At 45.4% G+C, this 25,805-nt stretch overlaps 1 protein-coding gene across 1 annotated transcript in view; it reads right to left on the minus strand.

The window, feature by feature from the left end:
• SMC1B (structural maintenance of chromosomes 1B) overlaps positions 1 to 25,805 on the minus strand; it is a 941,781-nt gene that overhangs the window by 604,414 nt on the left and 311,562 nt on the right. The window contains 1 exon segment of the mRNA XM_029600056.1: positions 2,872 to 3,018. Within this exon segment, the coding sequence (XP_029455916.1) occupies positions 2,872 to 3,018 (147 nt within the window).

Consider the following 25,805-nt stretch of genomic DNA (forward strand, 5'->3'; position numbering starts at 1 on the left):
GGAAACGCGGTAGCCGGAGCCCAGAGCACCCCCAGGACCGGATTCATGTCCTTGGGCAAGGAGTCCATTAGATTATCGACGGTGGGACCCTCTCCAAGCCCAGTTCCTGCAGGACGAAAGGGAGGAGGGGCTCCAGTTCCTCCTTACGGAACAGACGCAGGGCCCTGGGGTCATCTCCCTCTAAAGGGGGGGCATCCCCCTCATCCGGGGCAGCAGCGGGGTCCGGGACCACTGGATCCACCGGGGGGTCAGGGAGGGGGGCCACCCCCGGGACCACCCGCACCGGCCCCTGGGGCCCCGCAGCCGGTCCAGTAGGCAACAGCACTGAGCTGGGGATTTTGGTGGGGGGGGGGGGGGTCGAGGGGGGGGGCATTCATCCTCCTCCTGCAGGCTAGCTAAATAAGATTTATGCATGAAAAGGACGAACTCAGCTGAAAACGGGACCCTAGATTTCCCGGAGGGGGGGAGGGAGAGGCGAGGGGGGGTCGGTACCCCCCTCCTGGGGACCCGTGGGGTTTCTCAAAAAAATCGGGCCCCCCAGCCTCAGGCAGCTCCGAAAACGAAGCAGCTGAAAAATCCAATATGGCCGCCGTTCCCGGGCTTTGCCGACCTGGGAAAGGCCTGGCCATGCCGGGGGAACTCGATCCCCGGGCTGGATTTGCCTGCCCTGCCGAGGAGGGACCTTCCCCCCCCCCACCCCGGCAGGCAGGCAGAGCAGAGCAGAGGCCCTGCCGCGAAAAACGTGGAGAGGGCAGCCCACAAGCCAGGCAGGCTGCCTGCTGCGGCATAGCACAGCCGCGACTGAGGAAAAAAAAACTGAAAAAAAGACTTGATTGACAGCCTGAAGGCCCGGAGTGAGCAGGGGGGAACCTGCTGACTCCTGGCTGTCTGGCTGCTGGTTCAAGGCCTGCGAGGACCAGAAAAAAATAAAAAAATGCTGGTCAACTGCTGCAAGAAGTCAGAGGTAGGGGAATACCTGCGACTTATTGAAGAGTTAAAAGTTTACCTATAAAAAAAAATAATTTTAACTTTTACCTTTTTTTTTTTTTTTTGGACTGAGCACAGCAGCGGGTTCTAAACCCTCTCGGCAGCCAGATTGGGGGGGGGGGGGGGGGGAGACGAGACCCGGAGAGACTCGGTCCCCGCACCTGGAAGCGATCACGGACCCAGGCTATGCAGCACACAAAAGGCAAAGCCCCCCTGAGTCCGGCAAGAGCGGGGAGACAGAGCCGTCTCCCACTGAAAGGAAAAAAAACTAAGGAAAAGAAGAAGAAACCTGACAGACTCTCACTTTTTTTTTTTTTTTTTAAAGTACTTGCTTGAGCCTAAGACCGAAGAAACGAGAAGGCTGACTAGCCTAAGGCAGAGAACTGAAGGGGAGCTGCTACACCTGCTGGAGACAGACAAATACTGAAGGGGTTATAGTAAAGGGTCTCTCCTTAAGGGGGACGTCCTTGCAGTTTTGATCTGTCTCCACCTGCTGGAAGGGAGGCTTAACCCACTGCCTGGACTGATCCGGGTACGTACAGGGAACTGATGTTTTGGTGCTGACGATGACTCCTAGTTCTGATATTTCCATTATGATTTGGTAATCTTTCTCTTTTACATAAACAGATCATGGTTCCAACCCAATTCAGCACTGTGGATCTCAGGCATAGGATGAGTTGATTTTCAGCTTACTGGCTTGGAGATATTTTTGTTCCAGTTTTGGATTTGATGTCTCTTGATGAGCTTACATACTCATACTTGAGTTGGAGCTCTCTATAAATAAGTGCCCTTATGAACATCCATCCACAGGGGCCACAATTTGAAGAGCCATGCTCCAGTCCTAGGCATTTTAGACAAATAGAACATGTGGACATGTGTTAGCATTTTTTAAATGGGCTCTTCCCTTTCTTTTCTGTCAACATTTGAAAAAATTAGCAGTGATGCTGAGAGACAGGTGATTTCTAAAGATTTGCCAAACCGGACAAAAAAATGTACGCTAGCGCAGGAAGGCCTGCACATGCTCAGAAAGCAAAGAACTTCTTTCTGGACTTTGAGAGAAAAACAAATAGAATGTTAGGAATTATTAGGAAGGGAATGGTTAATAGAACGGAAAATGTCATAATGCCTCTGTATCGCTCCATGGTGAGACCGCACCTTGAATACTGTGTACAATTCTGGTCGCCGCATCTCAAAAAAGATATAGTTGCGATGGAGAAGGTACAGAGAAGGGCAACCAAAATGATAAAGGGGATAGAACAGCTCCCCTATGAGGAAAGGCTGAAGAGGTTAGGGCTGTTCAGCTTGGAGAAGAGACGGCTGAGGGGGGATATGATAGAGGTCTTTAAGATCATGAGAGGTCTTGAACGAGTAGATGTGACTCGGTTATTTACACTTTCGAATAATAGGACTAGGGGGCATTCCATGAAGTTAGCAAGTAACACATTTAAGACTAATCGGAGAAAATTATTTTTCACTCAACGCACAATAAAGCTCTGGAATTTGTTGCCAGAGAAGGTAGTTAGTGCAGTTAGTGTAGCTGGGTTCAAAAAAGGTTTGGATAAGTTCTTGGAGGAGAAGTCCATTAATGGCTATTAATCAATTATACTTAATGAATAGCCACTGCTATTAATTGCATCAGTAGCATGGGTTCTTCTTAGTGTTTGGGTAATTGCCAGGTTCTTGTGGTCTGGTTTTTGGCCTCTGTTGGAAACAGGATGCTGGGCTTGATGGACCCTTGGTCTGACCCAGCATGGCAATTTCTTATGTTCTTATGATGTCTCCCATCTTGTGTAGCTGGTTGCTGTGCTTGTCCACAGAGAACACATCGTCTCTGAAGGTGGATATAAATCCCATGAATCTGTATTACCCATTTAACTCACTCACCTTAAGTTCATTCATCAGTTTCTCTTTTTTCTCCTTCAACTCATTAAGCTCTTTTTCATCCCAGAGCCTGGCTTTGAAGCGCAAGTCACTCGAACCTCCTGAGATTACTCCAGATTTCAAAAATAGAGTTCCATCAAGAGCTACAGTCTGTAAAATACAGAACAATTTAGACTCAACACAAAGAATTTTTCACATTCTGTGCTCATGTAAAAACCTTAATCAGGTCCCTTGTTTGCAATACATTTACCTAGTTAAAATAGATTAAAATTTGTATTTTTTGTAATTATTCGCCATGTTTATGATACTACACACAAAAATATCAAATCTAGCAATACACCGAATATTCAACAAGACCATGTTTTTCCCACTCTTTGAATTCCCCTTCCCTCCCTAGTCCTTGACACTATTCGCTGACAAATCAGTAGGGAATAACAATATCAGACAAGTTAGAGTAGATCACTTTTGTTGAATATACCATTTCAGGAAAGGTTCCTAGACAGCCATGTAAGGATGTAGTTTGTCCCTGCGAACTGCAGTTAAATAGCTCATATAATGTAATACATAAGCATATCCATCACAGCAGAAGAGGACCGTAAGGCTCATCTGCATGCTGTTCCCAGCAACCTCTGGAAGTGGACTCCAGAGGTTTCAGCAAGTGATCCAGGCTTCAAACTCCATAGTCCAAGCATCCAGAGACCCCGCAACCCTTCAGCAGAAGAGGACTGGAAGGCTCATCTGCATACCATTCCCAACAGCCCCCAGAAGAGGACTCCAGAGGTCACAGCGAGTGATCCAGGCTTTGAACTCCATAACCCCAGCTTCCAGAGGACCCGCACCCTTTGTAGCAGATGAGGACCGAAAGCACATGCCTAACGGCTCATATTTCTCAACCTTAATATTCCTTTACTATTTACCTTGTTATACACCTTATCTGTTTACTAGAACTTACCTGTTTTTATCTGGTTTAATATGTTTTGATTTTACATGGTAATTCTGTTTGGTAGGAGTAATTTGCTGCAGATTTTATACACAAGGAATCTATTTCAAAACAAGAGTCAATAAGTTGGGTAACTAGGAATATATAAGTACCCTGATACCAGGGTACAAATTATATTGAAATAATAGGATGGATCAAATTGGTGGAGGGGTGACACTATATATAAAGAAAGCATGAGTCAAACAGGATAAAAGTTCTGCGGGAAACAAAATGCAATGTTCAATCTTTATGGATAGAAATTTCAGGTGAAAAAAAGAATAAAATAGTAGTTGGGATGTGTTACCGTCCATCTGGCCAGAATGAACTAGCAGCCAATGAAATGCTAAAAGAAATTAGGGAAGCTACCAAAATCAGCAGCACGGTAATAATGGGTGATTTCAATTACCTCGGCATGACTGGGTGAAATGTTACATCAGGACATTCCAGAGAAGTAAAGTTCCTAGAGGAAATAAATGACTGCTTCATGGAGTAGCTAGTATAAGAACCAACAAGAGGGGAAAGTATTTTAGACCTAGTAATTAGTGGAACACAGGATTTGGTGTGAGAGGTAACAGTGTTGGAGCCACTTGGCAATAGTGACCACATTATCATACAATTAGACATAATTGGAGGGAGTACAAAAAATAAATCTACTACGAGAGCATTTAACTTTCAAAAAGGTGACTATAAGATGAAGAAAATGGTTAGGAAATAACTGAAAAGAGCAATTGCAAAGGTGAAGAGTTTAGCTCAAGCATGGATGTTTAAAAATACCATCTTAGAAGCCCAGAACAGATGTCTGTTACCATTCAGTAACCTGCCACATCAGTTCCTTCCGTCAGGGGCCAGTGGCCGCATTCCTCGGCAGCATTCCCCAGCTGCAGCGCAGGCTGATGCACGCCGCATCATGACTCCTCCCACTACGGCATGTCATCGCTTCCCCTTGAAGTCCCCGCATTTGCGTGGGAAATTTAAACGCCACTCTTCAGCACAGCATTTTGCTGGTGCTGCTCTCGGATTGCTGGTGACCTGTCTCGCTGACCCGGTTTGGACCTTGGACCTTCTCTTGCTTGCTACCTGCCTCGCTGACCCAGATTGGACTTTGGACCTTCTCTTATTTGCTACCTGCCTCTTGACCCGGATTGGACCTTGGACCCTCTCTCTTCCTTGCTACCTGCCTCGCTGACCCGGATTATACCTTGGACCTTCTCTCACTTGCTGCCTGCCTCTTTGACCAGGATAACTTGGACCTTTTCTTGCTTGCTGCCAGCCTCTTTCACCCGGATTGTGCTTTGGACTTTCACCTGCTGGCTACCTGCCTCTAGGACCGGACTGTGGTCTGGACCTTATCTACCGATTACCAACCCAGGGGTTCTGGATTACGCCCTTGACTGGGTTTCTGGCTGTGGTCAAGGTAAGACTGTTACACTATCTTGGGTCCACTAACTAGACTGTAACAGTTAGCCGAGGCCATGGACCCAGTGGACTTAACAGCCTTACAGGCCATGCCCGGACTGGCTTCATGTGTACAGCATGTGTACAGCAACAGCAAGAAATTCTGGATCAAGAGACTGATGTTCTGGAGAGACCGGCCATCCAAATGGATGCCTTGGCCATTGCATCCCCAGGGGCTGCAGCTTCTGTCAATCCAACTCCTCCTGTAATACGACTTCCTCCCCCTCCTTGTTTCAACGGAGACCCCCAGCAGTGTCGGGGATTCATAAATCAATGCCGCATGCATTTTTCTCTGCAGTCTTCACTATTCCCCTCAGAAAAGACCAAGGTTACCTTCATATTATCATTACTGGAGGGACCAGCCTTGGCATGGCCATCACACCCCTTTAGGAATGAGATGATCCGTTATTACATAATCTGGACCATTTCTTGAAGGACTTCCGATAAATTTTTTATGAGCCCGGTCAATCTGTCTCTGCAGCTTCCGATCTACTTCAGATTCGACAAAGGTCCTGCTCCGTGGGAGCAATTCAGTTTTGGACTCTTGCCGCTGAACTCTGTTGGGGTGAAGATAATCTCACAGATATTTTTAGTCAAGGGCTATCAGAGGCCATCAAGGACGAGCTAGCCACACGAGAACTACCAGAATCCCTAGAAGAATTAATTTACCTAGCTATCCGTCTGGATCTCACATTTCAGGAGAGGTCTCGGGAGCGGGCGGCTCTTTGACGTCCTATTTGTCTTGCTCCAGCCTTTCAGCAACCATTTGCAGTTCCTAAGACTTCAGAGACCCAGCTCAGTATGGATGAACCTATGCAGATTGACAGATTCCAGATTTTGCCTGAAGAGCGGCATTGTCAAAGACAAAATAATCTGTTTGTACTGTGCTTGAACAGGTCATTTCACCAACAAATGTCCGAACATGTTGGGAAACTCTTGGGTCTAGGTCTGGTGAGAGAGGCCTCCCTGGGTTGCTTCCTCTCCATAAATCTTAAATCCAGTAACGTTACCCACTGCTGAAGGTTCCATTCATCTCCAGGCTTTTTTGGATTCTGGTGCTGTTGGCAATTTCATTGAGGGGAGCCTCATTCGTCAATTCGTTTTTTTTTTTTGTTTGTTTTGTTTTTTTTTTGTTTTTTTTTTTGGTTGTATTATCCGCACCCCTGTTTTCTGTAAACCGACATGATGTGAACGAGTTCATGAATGCCGGTATAAAAAAACCTTAAATAAATAAATAAATAAATAAATAAATATCAACTTCCCATAGAACTCAGCTTACAATTTCCTCAGTATCAGTACAGCCTTTGGGGAATAAATTTTTATCACCAAACCTGTCAAAATGACTACGGGGCTACTTCATATTTATTTTATTTATTTATTTTATTTTATTTCTTTTACTATACCGATGCTCAAGACTAGGTCTTATCGTACCGGTTTACAATGTAACTGAGGGGAAACCAATTAACATCAAGGTAGAAAGTAAAGTTACATTAAACAGGGAGCGTAAAACCTGGGCAATGGAAGACAGTACAGAATTTAAACTAAGAAACAATTAGAAAGAGATAAATATATAATCAACAAAAACTATAAGATACATAAACATAGATTTATCCTAGGCAGTTATTAGCATGGTATGTCCAGTGGGAGAAGGAAAGGGTGAGGTTGGGTGGGGGGGAAGGGGAGAGAGAAAAGAGGGGGGGTAGGGATTAGGGAGGGGTGGGAGAGTAGAGTCAGTGATGGTTGAGGAGATCCTTCAGCGGTAGGCTTCTGCGAACAGCCAGGTTTTCAGTTTCTTTCTGAATGTTGAATGGCATTGTTCTTGGCGTAAGTCTTGGGGAAGTGAATTCCAATGAAGTGGACCTGCTGTTGAAAGAGCTCGCTTGTGAATAGAGTTGTGGACCGATGATTTGTTGGGGGGGGCCTTGAGCGAACCTTTGTAGGCAGTTCTGATCGGTCTTGCGGAAGTATGTAATTCGAGTGGGAAGGTGAGTTGGAGAGTGGATTGCTGGTAGACGGATTTGTGGATGATGGTGAGAGCCTTGAAAAGTATTCTATATTGGATGGGCAGCCAGTGTAGGATTTTTAGGATTGGTGTGATATGGTCCTTGCGACGAGTGTTTGTAAGGATCCTAGCCGCTGCGTTTTGCAGCATCTGAAGAGGTTTGGTGGACGAAGCGGGGAGACCAAGTAATAGAGCGTTACAATAGTCGATCTTTGAAAACAGTATGGCTTGAAGCACCGAACGGAAATCCTTGAAGTGTAAGAGCGGTCTAAGTTGCTTCAGGACCTGTAGCTTGAAGAAGCATTCTTTAGTTGTGGCGTTAATGAATTTTTTGAAATTCATTCTAGAGTCAAGGGTGGCCCCAAGATCTCTGACCTGGTTTGCTAATGGGATGCTAGCATTATTTGCGAGGGGGTTGTTGTCACTAGGGGAGATAACCAGTAGTTCCGTTTTGGAAGTATTTAGGACCAGGTTGAGACTCGAGAGCAGAAGGTTGATGGCGTGTAAGCAGTTGTTCCAGAAATTTAGAGTAGAGATGGGGTCCGAGATGGGGATTATGATTTGTACATCGTCCGCGTATATAAAGTGGGTGAGATTGAGACTATTGAGTAGCTGGCATAAAGGGAGTAGATATATATTGAACAGGGTAGGGGAAAGTGACGAACCCTGAGGTACACCTTGGTTTGATGGAATGGAGTGAGATTCTTTGTCATTTATTTTGACTTTGTAGTGTCTGTTGTTCAGAAAGGATGTGAACCAGAGCAGTGCAGAGCCGGATAAGCCTATTTCCATTAAACGGTTTATGAGGATAGTGTGGTTTACCGTGTCGAACACTGCAGAGATGTCGAGAAGGGCTAGCAGGTAAGATTGTCCCTTGTCAAGGCCCATCAGGATGTTGTCCGTTAGAGAAAGAAGGAGGGATTCTGTGTTTAGGCGTTTCCTGAATCCGAATTGAGAGGGGTAGAGAATATTGTGGGAGTCAAGGTAGTCTGTGAGTCGGATGTTGACAAGCTTTTCCATTAGCTTGGCTATAAAATGGTCAGGAGACCATTCAATTCTATGTGCTCCCTTCTGCAGTTAAACAGGTGATTCTAGGTCTACCATGATTAAGACTGCATCAACCTCGCAGCCAGCAAGGTGGAGTTCCTTCTGCCGTCAGAACTGTTGATTTCAGTTAAACCAGCTAAGTTTCAGATTCCTTCCTTCACAATCATTCCCTCTGGCTTACCTCATCAGTATGCTGAATTTGCGGATGTTTTCAGCAAGCAGGAGGCAGAGGTCTTACATCGGAATAATAATTGTGGAATAGACTTACTTCCATGAAAATTCCTGCCCAGGATTAGAGTCTACACATTATCAGGACCCGAGACAGATGCCATGACTCAGTATATTCAAGAAAATTTGGGAGGTGGAATTGGAGCTGAGAAGTTTTTCCTGAGCTGCCGAACCAGACCGGGGGTGAGAAAGTGATTCCTCTAGCCCCGACGGGGAACAGCAGCGGTGATGTTTGTGTGAGGGGCGGAACCCGGAAGTAGGCCTATAAGATTGGGCCTACTCGGACTGTTACCTCCGAGGTGGAATTGGAGCTGAGAAGATTTTCCTAGGCTGCCGAACCAGACCAGCGGTGAGAAAGTGATTCCTCTAGCCCCAACAGGGAACAGCAGCAGTGACGTTTGTGTGAGGGGAGGAATCCGGAAGTAGGCCTATAAGATTACCAAGAAGAACCGGTACCCTATCCCCCTTATTTCTGAACTTTTTGACCGATTGAAAGGTGCACAAATTTTTACTAAACTCGACCTCCGTGGGGCATATCGTTTTTTTTATATTTTATTTTCAAAATTATATATTTTTCACAAGAATACATCCTTGTACAGAAATATTGGTACATTCACTCCCGAAATATATCAAGCAAAGAAAAACATTGCTTATAAGCCATTATCTGCACCTAAAATAGAAGAAATATAGAGGGGCAGAAATAGAAGCATCAGATAGGAAATACTAATACGTCAAGTAGGTACACAACTTATATCTATGCCGAACCACTAGTGGAACCTTCTCGGGTATGCGCAATCAAAAAAGCTCTAAGCTGATCAGGCTCGAAGAAAACATAATTTGTATTTAAATATCTTATACAACATCTGCATGGGTATCTCAGATTAAATCTAGCCCCTAACTGAAGTGTCTCAGCTCGCATAGTAAGAACGCTTTTACGACGTAGTGGTGTAGACTTAATTACATCTGGGTAAATCCATATCTGACGACCATAGAAAAGGGATTGACTATATCTAAAGAATTTCAATATATTATTGCGGTCAGTCAAAAAGGCAAATGAGACCAGCAATGGTCTTCTCTGATTAATTTCCATATCCTGTGACATTTCCAATATTTGTGAGATATCCAGTGTTGGTGTCTGTTTTGCTGCTTCTTCCTCCACCCGGTCAGCCTGCTGGAAATAGTAAGCTTTTATAATTACAGGCATTGCTGATTATGGAATTTTTAATATTTGCTGAATATATAGCTTAAACATCTCCAGAGGGGAAATCATATTTATTACAGGAAAATTCAACACTCTAAGGTTATGTGACCTAAGAGCAGGCTCAATATTCTCTAATCTCCTGTTATTAGCAAGGTCCAATTGAACAAGCTTTTGATGTCTTTTATCTATGGTGGAAAACCTGTTTTCAAGATTTTCCACTTTCACCTTCAATGTGGAAATCAAATTAGTATTCAACACAGTTTGATTTTTTGTTTCCAGAGATATTTGAGACAGCGATACAAATGAAGATTCTATTGATTTAGAACTGTCCATATTCCCTCTAGAGACATTTCCACTGGATGCTGCAAATTAAGACCAGGTATCATAATATCAGATTGAGCAACTCCCGTTTCCACCTTAGTGCCAATGCTCAATCCAGAACCTTGTGAAGAAATCAATGCCACTGCACAATGCTCCTCAGTCGGGGAGTCTTGATCTAATTCACCCATGGCTCCTCTAAGACTCGTTCGTCCCAGCCTCTCCTCGAGGCCCCATGGTTTTCTCCAGGGTCTCCCTCCATCGCTCTGGCTCGAATTCTCCTTGTAGAAAACCCAAGGAGCTCCCCGCCATTGCCGGTATTAGGGTTGGCTCGTCCGTTTGTCTGGGGTGAGCAGGCCTGTTCGGCTCACAGGGGCTCAAGGTGGTGTCAAAGGGTGGCGCATGCTCCTCCGTCGTTGCCCCAGCGACCAAATCCTCCTGCAAAGAAACCCTTAAAGCGGGGTTGAAGAGGATAAGAAGAGGGTAAGCTGACACTTACTCCGCTTAATTTCCCCTTTCTTTTGGTATGCGGCATTTATTTATTTATTTATTTATTTAACACTTTTTTTATACCGGCATTCGTAGGACACATCATGTCGGTTTACAAGTAACTGAGAAGGGAAATTACAATGAACAAGGGAGGGGCTAACTGGGTAATATGCAAAATACAAAGGAAGAGAGTCAACAGCAGAATTACAACTTTTTGCATTCAAGTTAGGGTTAAATATGCAAAAGAACTTATAAACAAATTAAGCGAGGCATGTACACTTGAGAAATTAGCATATGAGGGCTTATTTACAGTAAGAGGAGGCAAGTGCACATATGTATAGTTAAAAGCTAGTGGGGGGGGAGAAAGGAGGGAGGGAGCAGGGGGAGAGGGGCGGGTGGGGTAGAGTGAAGAGGGGTACAGTAAGGCACGGGTACTTTGAGGGAGGGGTTGCTAGGGGGTGAGAGGGAGGGGTAAAGGGGGGCTAGGAGTGCAAGGGAAGGAAACAGGGAGGGGTGGTATGAAGGCTGAGTGTGAGCTGAGGTGGTTCGTAGGACAAAATTAGGATTGAGAGGAGTTGGGGTATGCCTGTCTAAAGAGCCATGTTTTGATTCCTTTTTTGAAGTGGCTCAGGGATGGTTCTAGGCGGAGGTGGACGGGGAGGGAGTTCCAAAGTGTGGGGCCCGCAATAGAGAAGGCTCTATCTCTGGTAGTGGTAAGGTGCCCAATTTTAAGTGAGGGGATTTGGAGAGTGCCAGCAAGGGAGTTTCTCGTGGGGCGATTAGCTTGGCGGAATTGTGGCATATTTTCAAGCCAGGGTGAGTTGTTATTGTATAGAGTGTTATGGAGGATGGTGAGTGTTTTGTACTGGGAACGGAAGGCGATGGGGAGCCAATGGAGGTCCTGGAGAATGGGAGTGATATGGTCTGTTTTTCTGGTGTTTGTGAGGATTCTTGCCATGGTGTTTTGGAGGATTTGGAGGGGTTTAATGGTAGATGCTGGTAGGCCTAAGAGGAGGGAGTTGCAGTAGTCGAGTTTGGTTAGTATAGTAGTTTGCATCACAGTACGGAAGTCGTGGGCGTGGAGGAGGGGCTTCAGTTTTTTGAGGATTTGGAGTTTATAGAAGCCCCCTCTTAGTAGTGATTTAATGTGGGATTTGTAGCTTAGTTGATTGTCTAGGGAGACTCCTAGATCTCTGACACTGGGGGGTAGTGTGTGAGCTAGTGAGGCGTTTTGAATCATTTGATGGATTGAATCGATTGGTTGATTTGCTAGGATAAGGATTTCAGTTTTAGAGGCGTTGAGTGCTAGGTGTAGATTGGAGAGGAGGGAATTGATGGATGTCAGACAAGATTCCCAGTATTGAAGGGTTTCATTGATGGATTTCTGGATGGGAATGAGTATTTGAACGTCGTCTGCATATAAGAAGAATTTTAGTCCAAGTTTAGAGAGGAGGTGGCATAGTGGGAGTAAGTATATATTGAAAAGGGTGGACGATAGAGAGGAGCCTTGGGGTACGCCTTGTGTAAGGGGAATGTGAGCGGATTCAATATTATCAAGCTTGACTAAGTACTTTCGGTGGTCGAGGTATGAGGAGAACCAGGCTAGGGCTGTGTTTGAGATTCCTATCTCTGCTAAGCGTGATATTAGGATTTGATGGTTCACTGTAATCGGTGTCCGTAATCGGAGATTCCGGGTACTCAACCATACAAGGTCCCCTGGTCGGAGTTGAGGGTCCGGTCCCCTCCTTTTATCTGCCTGTTCCTTAGCCTTGATTGCGGTTTGCTGTAACAATTGTCTGGTTTCTTTCCATAGCTCTGTCATGGAGTGGATGGTTTGGTCTACAACCGGACAAGACGAAGAGATAGTAATAGGCAAATGAATTCGAGGATGTCTGCCAAAGTCTAAGAAGAAAGGAGATGTGCAAGTCACTGAAAAACTTAGGAAATTTCAAAAAGAAGGAAAGCCACACAGCGAGAGATCCGGTGCAGCGTCCTACTCGGTGGCCATCTTGCCCCTCAGGGCACAAAATTTAATACGAATTAGGGAGGGAAATGAATGGAAAACTGCTTTCAACACGAGAGATGGACATTATGAGTGCCAGGTAATGCCTTTTGGACTCTGTAATGCCTTGGCTGTATTTCAAGCCATGATCAACGACATCTTTCGAGACCTCTAGTATTCTCACGTTCTGATTTACCTGGATTACATCCTTATTTTTTCCAGAACTAAAGATCAGCACCAGATTTATGTTTGACAAGTTCTCCCGGGCCTTCGAGAGAACTGATTATATGCTAAACTAGAAAAATGCTTGTTCCACAAAGAAGAGCTACCCTTCCTTGGCTACATTGTCTCTTGGACTGGTCTACGTAATGGATCCAGGGAAACTCAAGGCCATTGTAGACTGGCCTCAACCCAAGGGCCTCAAAGCCCTACAGCGCTTTTTGGGTTTTTCCAATTACTATCGTCAGTTTATTGCGGGATACTCCACCTTAGTAGCCCCTTTGACTACCATGACAAGGAAAGGGGCAGAAATTCAGAAGTGGTCCCCCGAGGCTGTCCATATCTTTCAGCATTTAAAAGAAAAGTTCAAAGACCCTTGTCTTCAACGACCGGACCCTACTAAACCTTTCATCATGGAGGTCGATCACTCAGCACTAGGAGTAGAGGCAATCCTTCTGCAACCTTCAGAATCAGTGAAGCTACTTACCTGCACTTATTTTTCTAGAAAATTTTCTCCGGCGGAGAAAAATTATGCCATCGGAGATCAAGAACTCTTAGCAGTAAAGTCCGTACTTGAGGAATGACGACATCTATTAGAAGGAGCCAAATATACAGTTACAATTTATACAGATCATAAGTATCTAGCGTATCTTTCACAAGCTCAACATCTAAACCCACGACAGGCCCACTGGGTGCTGTTTTTCAGTCGATTCAATTTCAATTTACACTTCCAACCTTCAGAGATGAAGCAGTGAGCAGATGCCTTATCTAGAAGTTTTCTTCCCGATGACACTCTTGACCCACCTTGCTATATTATTGATCCGGTTCAAATCTTGCTCGCCGCTACCTTCACAGTACCTTTAGGGAAGATGTGGTACCCAGGCAACTGAGGCAGAAGGTCCTTCATTGGGCTCATGACTCATTTAGAGGGACATCCTGGAATAGCCCGGACAAGAGATCTCATTTCTTGTCATTATTGGTGGCCCCAGTGGAGACTGGATACCAAGAGGTATGGTGAATCCTGTCCCACCTGTGCGGCAAATTAAACTCCCCGAAGGCGACCTTGTGGGTTGTTGCAACCTTTGCCCATTTCTGATACACCATGGACCCACATAGCTACAAACTTCATTACGGATCTCCCCCGGTCTAACGGGTACATGGTCATTTGGGTTGTTGTGGATCATTTCTCTAGAATGGCCCATTTTATTCCACTCCCCAGCTTGCCTTCAGCCCCAGAATTGGCTCGACTATTTATACAGCACATTTTTTGAATTCATGGCCTGCCTGTGGATATCGTGTCCAACAGAGGAGTAAAATTTACAGCTCGATTTTGGAAGGACCTTTGTAAGAAATTTAGAATAAAACTCAATTTTTCGTCAGCTTATCAGCCCCCATCCAATGGATAAACTGAACAGACAAATCAAACACCCAAGACCTTCCTGCGAAGTTATGTTAACCAAAGTCAGGACGATTGGGCATCTCTATTACCCTGGGTGGAGATGTGCCATAACAATCATTAAGTGCAAGTCACTGGAACATCTCCTTTCTTCTTAGACTTTGGCAGACATCCTCGAATTCATTTGCCTATTACTATCTCTTCGTCTTGTCCGGTTGTAGACCAAACCATCCACTCCATGACAGAGCTATGGAAAGAAACCAGACAATTGTTACAGCAAACCGCAATCAAGGCTAAGGAACAGGCAGATAAAAGGAGGGGACCGGACCCTCAACTCCGACCAGGGGACCTTGTATGGTTGAGTACCCGGAATCTCCGATTACGGACACCCTCTCTAAAATTTGCACCCAGATTTGTTGGACCTTTTCCTATTGAAAAGCAGCTTGGTGAAGTCTCATACAAGCTTCGTCTGCCACCCACACTTCGGGTCCACAACGTGTTTCATATATCACTTCTTAAACCTGCAATCTTGTCCTGGCCATCCAGGAGACCTAAAACTGACCACCGCCACTATTGTGGAGGATGACACTCAATATGAGGTCGAAGAAATTCTGGATGTCAGAGAAAGGTGGGGAACTTTGCAATATTTAATTTCCTGGAAAAATTATGGGCCAGAGGAGAGCTCCTGGGAACCAGCTCACGACATTCAGGCTCTGCGGTTTTTCCAGGAGTTCCACCAATGGTTTCCTCTCAAACCTCATCCTCAGAATTGGAGAGGGAGGCCTTGCAGAGGTACTGTTACCATTCAGCAACCTGCCGCATCAGTTCCTTCCATTGTGGCCGGCGGCCGCACTCCTCGGCGGCATTCCCCAGATGCAGTGCAGGCTGATGCACACCACGTCATGACTCCTCCAACCACGGCACATCTCCTCCAACCGCGACACGTCATCGCTTCCCCTTGAAGATCCCCTTGTTTGCGCGGGAAATAGGGCTATTTAAATGCAATTCTTCAGCACAGCATTTGCCTCGGCTACAGGCTTGTTGGTGCTGGTGCTGCTCTCGGATTGCTGGTGACATGACTCATTGATCCGGTTTGGACCTTGGACCTTCTCTTGATTGCTACCTGCCTCACTGACCCAGATTGGACCTTGGACCTTCTCTTGATTGCTATCTGCCTCTATGACCTGGATTGAACCTTGCACCCTCTATTGCTTGATACCTGCCTCGCTGACCTGGATTGTACTTTGGACCTTCTCTTGCTTGCTGCCTGCCTCACTGACTCAGATTACGCCTTGGACCTTCTCTTGTTTGTTACCTGCCTTACTGAACAGGATTATACCTTGGACCTTTCTCTTGTTTGCTGCCTGCCTGCCTCTTTGACCCAGATTGTGCTTTGGACTTTCTCCTGCTGGCTACCTGCCACTAGGACTGGACTGTGATCTGGACCTTCTCTATTGACTACCAACCCAGGGGTACTGGATTACGCCCTTGACTGGGTTTCTGGCTGTGGTCCAAGAGCAAGTCAAGGTAAGACTGTTACACTATCTTGGGTCCACTAACTAGATTGTAACAATGTCTATGCATTAGAAAAGTTGTAAAGAAGGCTAAACTACTATTGGCATGGTTGAAAGATGAGGTGAGACTATAATATCTAAAAACATCTTTCAAGAAATGGAAAAGGGATCTGAATGAAGAAAACAGGAAACAGCATAAGCACTGCAAGTCAGACAGAAAGCATTCATAAGGAAGGTAAAGACAGAATATGAAAAGAAGCTTGCCATGGAAGCAAAAACTCAAACTTTTTCAGGTACATTTGAGGTAAAAAGTCTGCGAGGGAGTCAGCTGGACCAATAGATGATCAAGGGATAAAAGGAGCACTTGGGAATGACAAAGCCATACCAGAGGGACTAAATTAATTCTTTGCTTCAGTTTTCACTGAGGAAGAAGTAAGAGATATACCCATACCAGAAATAATATTCAAAGATCATGATTCAAAGGAACTACCACAAATTGACAAACTGAAGAGTAGCAAATCACCTGGACCAGATGGTAATCATCCCAGAGTGCTGAAAGTACTGAAAAATAAAATTGCGCACCTGCTATTGGAAATTTGTAAACTATCAGTATCATCTATAGTACCAGAAGACTGGAGGTTTGCCAACGTGATCCAGGAAGTTACAGACCAGAAAGTCTAACACTCTGTGCCAGGATGGTAGAAGCTATCATAAAGAACAAAATTGCTGAACATATAGATAAGCATAGATTACCGGGACAAAGCCAACATGGATATAGCCAAGGGAAGACTTGCCTCACAAATCTGCTTCAATTTTTTCAGGGCATACATAAACATGTGGATAAAGGTGAATCAGTTGTTATAGTGTATCTGGATTTCTAGAAAGCATTTGACTAAGTCCCTTCATGAGAGACTTTTTAGGAAATTAAATGTCATGGATAGAGGGCAGTCTCCTATTGTAGATTGCCAACTGGTTAAAAGATAGAAAACAGAGTAGGGCTAAATGGTAAATTTTCCCAATGGAAAAAGCTGAATAGTGGACTCCCACGGAGGGAGAGTTGGGTTTTCATGGCTGGAAGAGATTATGGAGGACGGACTGTCCAAACAACTGTCCTGCCGGCCATCCTTATTCAGACAGTAATGTAAGGCAAAAGTGTGGAGGGACCTCCAGATCGCCGTTCTGCAAATCTCGTGAATGGGAACTGCACGTAAGTGAGTCACCGAGACAGTCATGGCCCACACGGAGCGAGCTTAGACTTGATTGTCAAGCTGAAAGCCCACCTAAGCGTGGCAAAAGGCAATACCATCCGCTAGCCAATGGGATAGGGTCTGTTTAGAGACAGCAACTCCCAACCTGTTTTTGTTGAAGGAGACAAAAAGCTGAGTGGAGAAAGCAGAGTTGCTTACCTATAACAGGTGTTCTCCCAGGACTACATCCTCATGTGAGGATGTAGTCCTCACATGAGGGTGACGTCACTGGACAGAGCCCTGTCATGGAAAACTTTTCTGTCAAAGTTTCTGGAACTTTTGACTGGCACACTGAGCATGCCCAGCATGACATAATCCCTGTAGCCACAGGGGTCTCCCTTCAGTCTCATTTGTAGCAAAAGGTGCAAGCGAAAAATAAAATAATAAAACGTTTCAGACCCAACTCCGCGTGGTGGCGGGTGGGTGTTGTGAGGACTATATCCTGCTGTCCTGGGAGAACACTTGTTACAGGTAAGCAACTCTGCTATCTCCCAGGACAACAATGATGGTAGTCCTCACATGTGGGTGATTAGCAACCTACAGGCTGACTCATATTTAATTTGGACCAACAGCGTACAACTTGTGCAAAAGGCACAACAACTGGTGTACTGTTGGGAAAAATGAGGCAGACTGAAAATCACAGCAGATGGATGTGGAAGGAGTTGGGATTATACTGGAAATAAATTCTTCAGGAAGGATTTGCCAAAGGCAGAGTCCTGACATCCTTCCTTGTCCAGGAAGTAATGTGCTGCAAATGTGTGGAGAGAGCTCCATGTTGCAGCTTTACAGATGTCAGCAATCGGTACTGAACCATAGTGTGCTACTGACGTTGTCATGGCTCTTACTAAGTGTGCCTTCACTCGTCCCTGGAGAGGAAGGCCTGCTTCATCATAGCAGAATTCAATACAGTCTGCTAGCCAATTGGAGAGAGTTTGTTTGCCCACTGCAACTCCTGGTTTGTTTTTATTGAAAGAAACAAAGAGTTGGGTGGATTTCCTATGAACTGCAGTGCGATCTAGGTAAAATGCAAGTGTACGTTTACAGTCCAAGGTGTGTAAAACCCTCTCACCCTGGTGAGAGTGGGGCCTTGGGAAAAATGTGTGAAAGACTATAGACTGATTCAAGTGGAAGTCAGTAACCACCTTGGGAAGGAATTTAGGGTGAGTACGAAGGACCACTCGGTCATGAATGAACCTTGTATAGGGTGAGTATGTGACAAGTGCTTGTAACTCACTAACCCTTCGAGCATATGTAATGGCTACAAGAAAGAGAACTTTCCATGTAAGAAATTTAACATTAGAGGAGTGCAAATGCTCAAACGGGGAGCACATGAACCTTGTAAGTACTACATTTAGGTCCCATTCAGTGACTGGTGGGCGTAGAGGGGGCTTAAGTTGTAATAGGCCCCTCATGAACCTACTCACAAGGGGTTGGGCTGTTACCGAGGCATCCCAAACTCCTTTGTGGTACACTAAGATGGCACTCAGGTGTACCCTCACCGAAAGTCTGGAGACCAGAGTCTGATAGGTGCCAGAGATACTCTAATAGAATTGGAGTAGGGCAGGAAAAAGGTTCGATACCTTTTTGCGTGCACCATATGGTAAATCAATTCCACTTAGAACAATAGGATTTTCGTGTGGAAGGCTTTCGTAAGGCTACAAGCACTTGGGAGACATCAGTTGAAAGGTTGAGCGGTTGCAGAATCAATCTTTCAACATCTAGGCTGTGAGGGACAGGGTCTGAAGGTTCGGATGGCGTAACATGCCTTGGTTCTGAGTTATGAGAGTGGGCTCTGCACTCAGGTGAATTGGTTCTCTGATCAAAAGGATGAGAAGTATGGGAAACCATACTTGTCGAGGCCAATACAGGGCTATGAGTATCACTGACCCTTTGTCCTGTTGAAGCTTCACGAGAGTTTTGACTAGCTGCGGTATCGGGGGATACGCGTACAGGAGGCCTGTGTTCCAGGGTCGAGCGAAGGTGTCTATGGTTAACTTGTTTTGTTGCCTGTGCAGGGAGCAGAATCTGTCCACTTTGTGATTCAGTTGGAATGCAAAGAGGTCTATTGTTGGTTGACCCCAGCATTGGAAGATTCTGGTCATTACCACAGGATCCAGAGACCACTCGTGGGGATGGAACTGTCGGCTGAGGCGTTCTGCTACTACGTTCTGTATAAATGCCAGATAAGAGGCCCGGAGATACATGGAGTGTGCTAGGGCCCAGGCCCAGATCTGTGCAGCTTCTTGGCAAAGGATAAAAGAGCCTGTGCCTCCCTATTTGTTCAAGTACCACATTGCAACTGTTGTCTGTTTGTATGAGAACCGTCTTGTGTGAAAGGCAGTTCTTGAACGCATATAGAGCATAACGTATAGCTTGAAGCTCTAGGAAGTTGATCTGAAATGTTGCTTCGAGCTGTGTCCAAGTACCTTGAGTTTGAAGATTGTTCACAGGAGCTCCCCAACCCAAGTTGGATGCGTCTGTGGTTAAAGTTACTTGCGGAACTGGTTGCTGAAAGGGTAGACCTGTTAGCAAGTTCACTTTGTTCGTCCACCAGAGAACCGATAAACGTAACTGGTGGGTTACTTGAATCTGGTATGAAAGCGGTTGACTGGCTTGGAGCAACTGAGATTTCAAAGTCCATTGAGTTACTCTCATGGCCAGCCTGGCCATAGGAGTGACGTGGACCGTGAAAGCCATTTGGCCCAGCAACGTTAGGAATTGAAGGGCTGAGGCTGTTACTTTTGTGCGCAGATACGAAACTAGGTTGGGGAGTGTGACTGCGCGGTCATTGGGCAGGAAGGCCTTTGCGACTGTGGTGTCCAAATCTGCTCCGATGAAAGTAAGGAGATGAGATGGAGTCAAGTGGGGTTTTTGGTAGTTGATGAGAAATCCCAAAGAGTACAGTAGATTGATAGTGAGCTGGAGAGCTTCGAGAGCTCCTTGCTTGGACTGGCTCTTGATGAGCCAGTCATCCAGATAAGAAAAGAAGTGAATGCTTTTCTTGCGTAGATGGGCTGCAGCTACTGCTAGGCACTTTGTGAATACACGGGGTGCCAAGGCAATTCCGAAAGGTAGAACCCAGCACTGAAAGTGTTGATGTCTCACTAGGACATCAACACTTTAAAAAACACTTTACACTCACTAGGACATCAACACTTAAAAAAAAAAAACAAAACACAACTTTAAGAAACCTCGCGGTGAGTAGGGCTAAGCCGCTCCCCCTCCGAGCTACACAGCCTATCAGAAGCCGGCAAGGAAGCCTTTAAAATACCGGCACTACCCGGCGGCTTCCCTTTCTCCGAGATCTCCCGCCCCGCGATTCTTCTCACCCTCTCCTCCTCTGCCGGGGCTCTCGCAGCCGGCACTGCCCCTTAGTGCAGCACCTTAGGACAGTCGCTAATAAATAGTCTTTTCTCTATCCCCCCTGAACGCACAACTCCCCCCCCCCCCCCGTGTCTCCAAAGCTGTTAGCGGCCTCCCCCTTTCCAAACCTGTCAGGAGCCAATTATGATCACTTCTGCCATCCCGATCCTCCACAATAGTAGGAGAAACATAGTAAAAAAGTATACTTTTCCCACCATCCAACAAAAAAGACTCATTCCTATAATGATCTCACCCCTGAACCAACTGTTGGGCCTCACCTTATTCTCCTTAACTCTTTTCAACGCACAATCTCTTTTGAAAAAAATCCATCTCCTCTATGACTATCTCATGGAAGCCCATGTGCCATCACTGAAACCTGGCTAAAGCCAGAAGACACAGTGCTAATCAACCAACTTCCACTACATTCCTATGATATCTTATCTATTCCCAGACTGAGAAAAAGAGGAGGCGGTCTGCTTCTAGCCGCTAACAAAAAACTAGGATTGTCCCTTCAGCTCGCAAACGCATCTTCCTCTCTAGAACTTGCAGTTTTTAAATCTAGCCACCTGCAAATAGGCCTTATTTATGCACCCCCCGGTTGCCTTGAATCTGACCCATCACATTTAATCAAACACATTGCCAAACATATCAATACTGACAAGCCTGCTATACTATTGGGTGATTTTAACCTCCATGTGGATGTGACCCCCCGTTCTTCCAGCTGCGACACTTTTCTCAACACGCTCAACTTCATGGGATTCAAACAAATCATTAACGAACCAACACACAAAACAGGACACACGCTGGATCTAATCTTCATAAATGAATACCTCATCCCATCCTCTCAAGCAATATGTTTCCCAGTCCAATGGTCAGATCATAAGCTAATCTCCACCACCTTGAAGAACCACCAACCCTTCCCCTCATCTATACAAAAAACCACGGTCCAATTCAGGAAATAATTAACCCTGACTTCCTCAGCTCTCACCTGTCCTCAGAGTTAGACCAGCTGGACCTCTCGGACGCAGATTCGGCCTCATCCTCCTGGTCCAAAATCACCAAAAAATTGGCAGACCTAACCTGCCCTTTAACCACCAAAGTTATTCAACCAAACAAAGACAACAGAAAACCATGGTATACTCCGGAACTAAAAACCATCAAGCGAGAACTCAGAAACAGAGAACAGCTATGGCGTAAAAACCCGTCATCATTAAACCTGACAGCATATAAATCCCTTATGCACCAATACAGGATCTCCATCCTCAGTGCAAAGAGAGACTTCTTTTCACAGAAAATCCATCACTTCATCTTCGACCTGAAAGCCCTATTTTCGCTGGTCTCCTCCCTCACCAAACCATTCCCCACGACTATCCCGGATGATCAAGCTGCAAGTAAAGCCACGGAACTAGCCACATACTTCAAGAATAAAATCTCAAACCTCATTGCTCCGCTTACGGATAATAAGGTCCTGCTTCCTCCACCCCCATCTCCGTCTCTGCACAGCTGACTACATTCTTGGAAACCTTCGAGCCAACCTCCTCCTTAGAAATCGAAATCGTGCTAAAGAAGCTCAAACCTGCCTCTCACCCAATGGACTCGATCCCATCTAACCTACTCATCGCCATCTCTAAAACAGTCTCCAAGCCTATTGCAGAGATCATTAATTGTTCCTTATCACAAGGCCTAGTACCTGACCCCCTCAAACTTGCTATCCTTAAACCTCTACTGAAAAAACCAAATCTTTCACCAGACAACCCGGCCAATTTCCGCCCCATAGCAAATCTTCCGTTCATCTCCAAAATCCTGGAAAGAATAGTAAATAAGCTACTCTCGGAATACTTGGACATCAACAAAATCCTCTCCATGTCTCAGTTCGGCTTCTGTAAAGCCCGAAACACTGAATCCCTCTTAATCTCCTTAACAGACACCATTCTCCTGAATCTTGACAAAAAACAACCTTGTCTGCTCATCCTCCTCGACTTATCAGCGGCATCTGACACGGTGAACCACTCTATTCTCTTAAATTGACTATCAGACATCGGCATCAAAGGCACCGTTCTCAGCTGGTTCAAGTCATTCCTTCAAAACAGGTTTTACAGGGTCAAAATCAACATTAAAGAATCTCTCCCCATCTGCTCCACTTTGGGAGTCCCTCAAGGATCCTCATTATCCCCAACCCTCTTCAACATCTACCTGCTCCCACTCTGCCAACTTCTCGCCAAATTAAACCTAACGCATTACCTATACGCAGACGATGTGCAAATTCTTATACCGATCACCGAATCACTACATAAAACACTGGAATTCTGGAACACCTGCCTTCAATCCATAAACAACCTTCTAACAAGCCTCAACTTGATTCTGAATACCAACAAGACGGAACTCCTCCTCGTCACCCAAGACGGTAATTACTCATTGCCCAACACACACCCCTCAATGCAACCAGTTTTCTCCCCCCAAGTTAGAAACCTAGGAGTCATCATGGATAATCAACTGAACTGCAGAAGTTTCATCAATAACACGACAAAGGAGTGCTTCTTTAAACTTCAAGTCTTAAAATGGCTGAGACCTCTCCTCCACTTCCAAGATTTCCGGACAGTCCTCCAAGCAATCATCTTTTCAAAAATTGATTATTGCAACTCACTTTTGCTCGGCCTCCCTTCTAATACCATCAAACCCTTACAGATGCTACAAAACGCCTCAGCAAGAATTCTCACCAAGACCAACAAAAGAGACAATATAACACCCATACTGCGGAACCTACACTGGCTCCCAATCAAATTCAGAATCGCTTACAAAGTAATAACAATCATTCACAAAGCCATTCACAACATCACCCCACTGGATCTTAAAATCCCACTTCGCCTCGCATACACTCCAGACTGGTGAGATCAGCATAGAGACACTCTCCATGCCCCTCCCATTAAAACCTCATTAAGGAAGAGAGCTCTCTCCACGTCTGGCCCATCTCAATTGAACTCGCTCCCTCCAGATCTCCGTCTCGAACGATGCCAGATTACCTTTAAAAAGAGACTCAAGACCTGGTTGTTCAACCAAGCCTTCCCTTAATTCATATGAACAGATGAATCTATTCTGCTGGCAAGTAGTCTATCATCTCTAGCTAGCTGTTCATTGTGTAGACGATCTAAGAATTTCTCCTCCTTAGTATCTTGTCCCATTGTCATCTTCTTAGTCGCCTGACTATTCCCCTAAGTTAGTATCCGGCTCGCTGGTTAAAGTTCTGCTTTTTATCTCTCTGTTAATCCCAGTTCCATGGATCCAAGCTAGTTCATCCTTGTTTAATGTAATGCATTCTTATGCGATGATTATCTTTATAATGTAAACCGAAGTGATTTGTAACTTGTTACATGAATATCGGTATATAAAAGTGCTAAATAAATAAATAGGACACAGAGGTACTTGCAGTGATGTGGGCATATTGGAATGTGAGCGTAAGCGTCTTGAAGATCCAGAGAACAGAGCCAATCTCCTTTTCCCAGAAGGGGAAGCATGGTGCACAAGGACACCATCCTGAAATTTTCTTTTTGTAGAAATTTGTTGAGATTGTGGAGGTCTAAGATGGGGCGGAGGCCGCCTGATTTCTTTGGAATGAGAAAATAGTGGGAGTAGAACCCTCTGCCCTGCTGTGCCTGGGGAACAAGTTCCACAGCCCTGGCGCCCAGAAGGGTGAACAGTTCTGACCCTAGAAGACTTGTGTGATCTCTTTGCATCCACAGGGGATTGGGTGGTGAGTCCGGGGGTACCATGAGGACGTTTAGATGGTATCCCTGGGTTATGATGGACCCATGGACTAACCCAGCATGGCAATTTCTTATGTTCTTATAACCCATTGGTCTGTGGTAATGTTAAGCCAGTTGGTTATGAAGTGGTGAATTTGACCTCCTACTGGCAAACCTGGATCTGGATTTGTGGAGCAGCTGCTGTTCTCTGGATAGATCTCAAAATCCAGAGGCTTGGCCTGTTTGCGGTGGTGGCTGAGGCCTGGATGTCTTGGGCTGTCGAGGATGTGCTCTCTGAGACGGCCTGGTTGGCCTCCCACAAGATGTAGGTGGGTAGTATCTACATCTTGTAGATACTACCCACCTACATCTTGGGTAGTAGGTGGGTAGTATCTACATCTTGTGGGTAGTATCCCACAAGATGTAGGTGGGTAGTATTATTATCTTGTAATTTTGTTTTTTGTACCTATTGCTATATTTTTCTTCTTGCTTCCTCCTCTCCCAGTTGTATTTTTCCTTGTTTTATTGTAACTGCTATTCCTGCACCAGTTCAGTTCATCTAGTTTTATGTTCATTACACTAAATGTTAAATGTAAACCGGGTTGATGCGACTACTAGTCGTGAAAGCCGGTATAGAAAAATATTAAATATATATATATATATAGTATCTGCGTGGGCAATAAAATGGTTTTCTAGGGTCCCTTCTGGTGGATCACCTTGCAGAGGAAGGGGCCTCGGTAGTAACTGTAGATAATTGCCGCAGGGTCTCATTGTGGTGTTTTAGTTAAGCCACTGCGTCTTGTATCTTGTCTCCGAATAGGTTTTCACCTGTACTTGGCAAATCAGCAAGTTTGTCTTGGACTTCAGGTCTCAAGTCAGAAGCTTTCAGCCAGGCCCACCTCCTGGCGCTGATTCCCGTTTCTGACAAGCGAGAAGCTGTTTCAAAGGAGTCTTATGCAGCACGAACCTCATGTTTCCCAGCCTCAAGGCCTTTCTGTAGTATGGCGTTAAGACTATCTTGCTGTTGTTGGGGAAGAGAGTCGCCTATTCCCTGAACCTGCTTCCAGAGATTCCTTTGATACTGTGTCATGTAAAGTTGGTATGCAGCTATGCGTGACACTAGCATAGAGCCCTGAAACATCTTGCAACCCAAAATATCAAGGAATTTTTGGTCTTTGCCAGGAGGTATTGAAGAGTGAGGTCACAGTCTTTTGGCCTTCTTCTGTGCAGACTCAACCACCACCGATTGATGGGGTAGTTGTGGCTTTTGGAATCCAGGAATATGTTGGACCAGATAAGTTGCACTCTTATTTACTGGCTGGACAGTACAAGGATGCTCCCAGAGATGATGCTGGAGATCCATTAGCACTTCGTGGACAGGGATAGCCATAACTCCTTTCAGAGCATCAACAAATTGGAGAACTTCCAATGTTTTGTGGCGTGTGTCCTCCTCTGCAATCAGGTCAAAGGGGATTGTCTCTGACATCTCCCTTACAAAATTAGCAAAGGAGAGATCTTCTGTGGGAGATTTTCTCCTTTCTTCCAGAGGAGATGGTTCTGATAAGATGTCCTCCGTGGATGTGTTGGTGACAACATCTTCCCATGTGTCAGAAAAGGTCTCTAGTCGAGATCCTGAGGGAAAGAAAAAGGTTGCTACTGTTGGACGTGTTGGCACCGATGGATCCTTCAATGGCCTCGATGGAAGATGCGGTGGCACCAATGTGGGTTTCTGCGGCA

The sequence above is a fragment of the Rhinatrema bivittatum genome, chromosome 4 (assembly GCF_901001135.1).
Source record: "Rhinatrema bivittatum chromosome 4, aRhiBiv1.1, whole genome shotgun sequence".
NCBI classification, from domain to species: Eukaryota; Metazoa; Chordata; class Amphibia; order Gymnophiona; family Rhinatrematidae; genus Rhinatrema; species Rhinatrema bivittatum.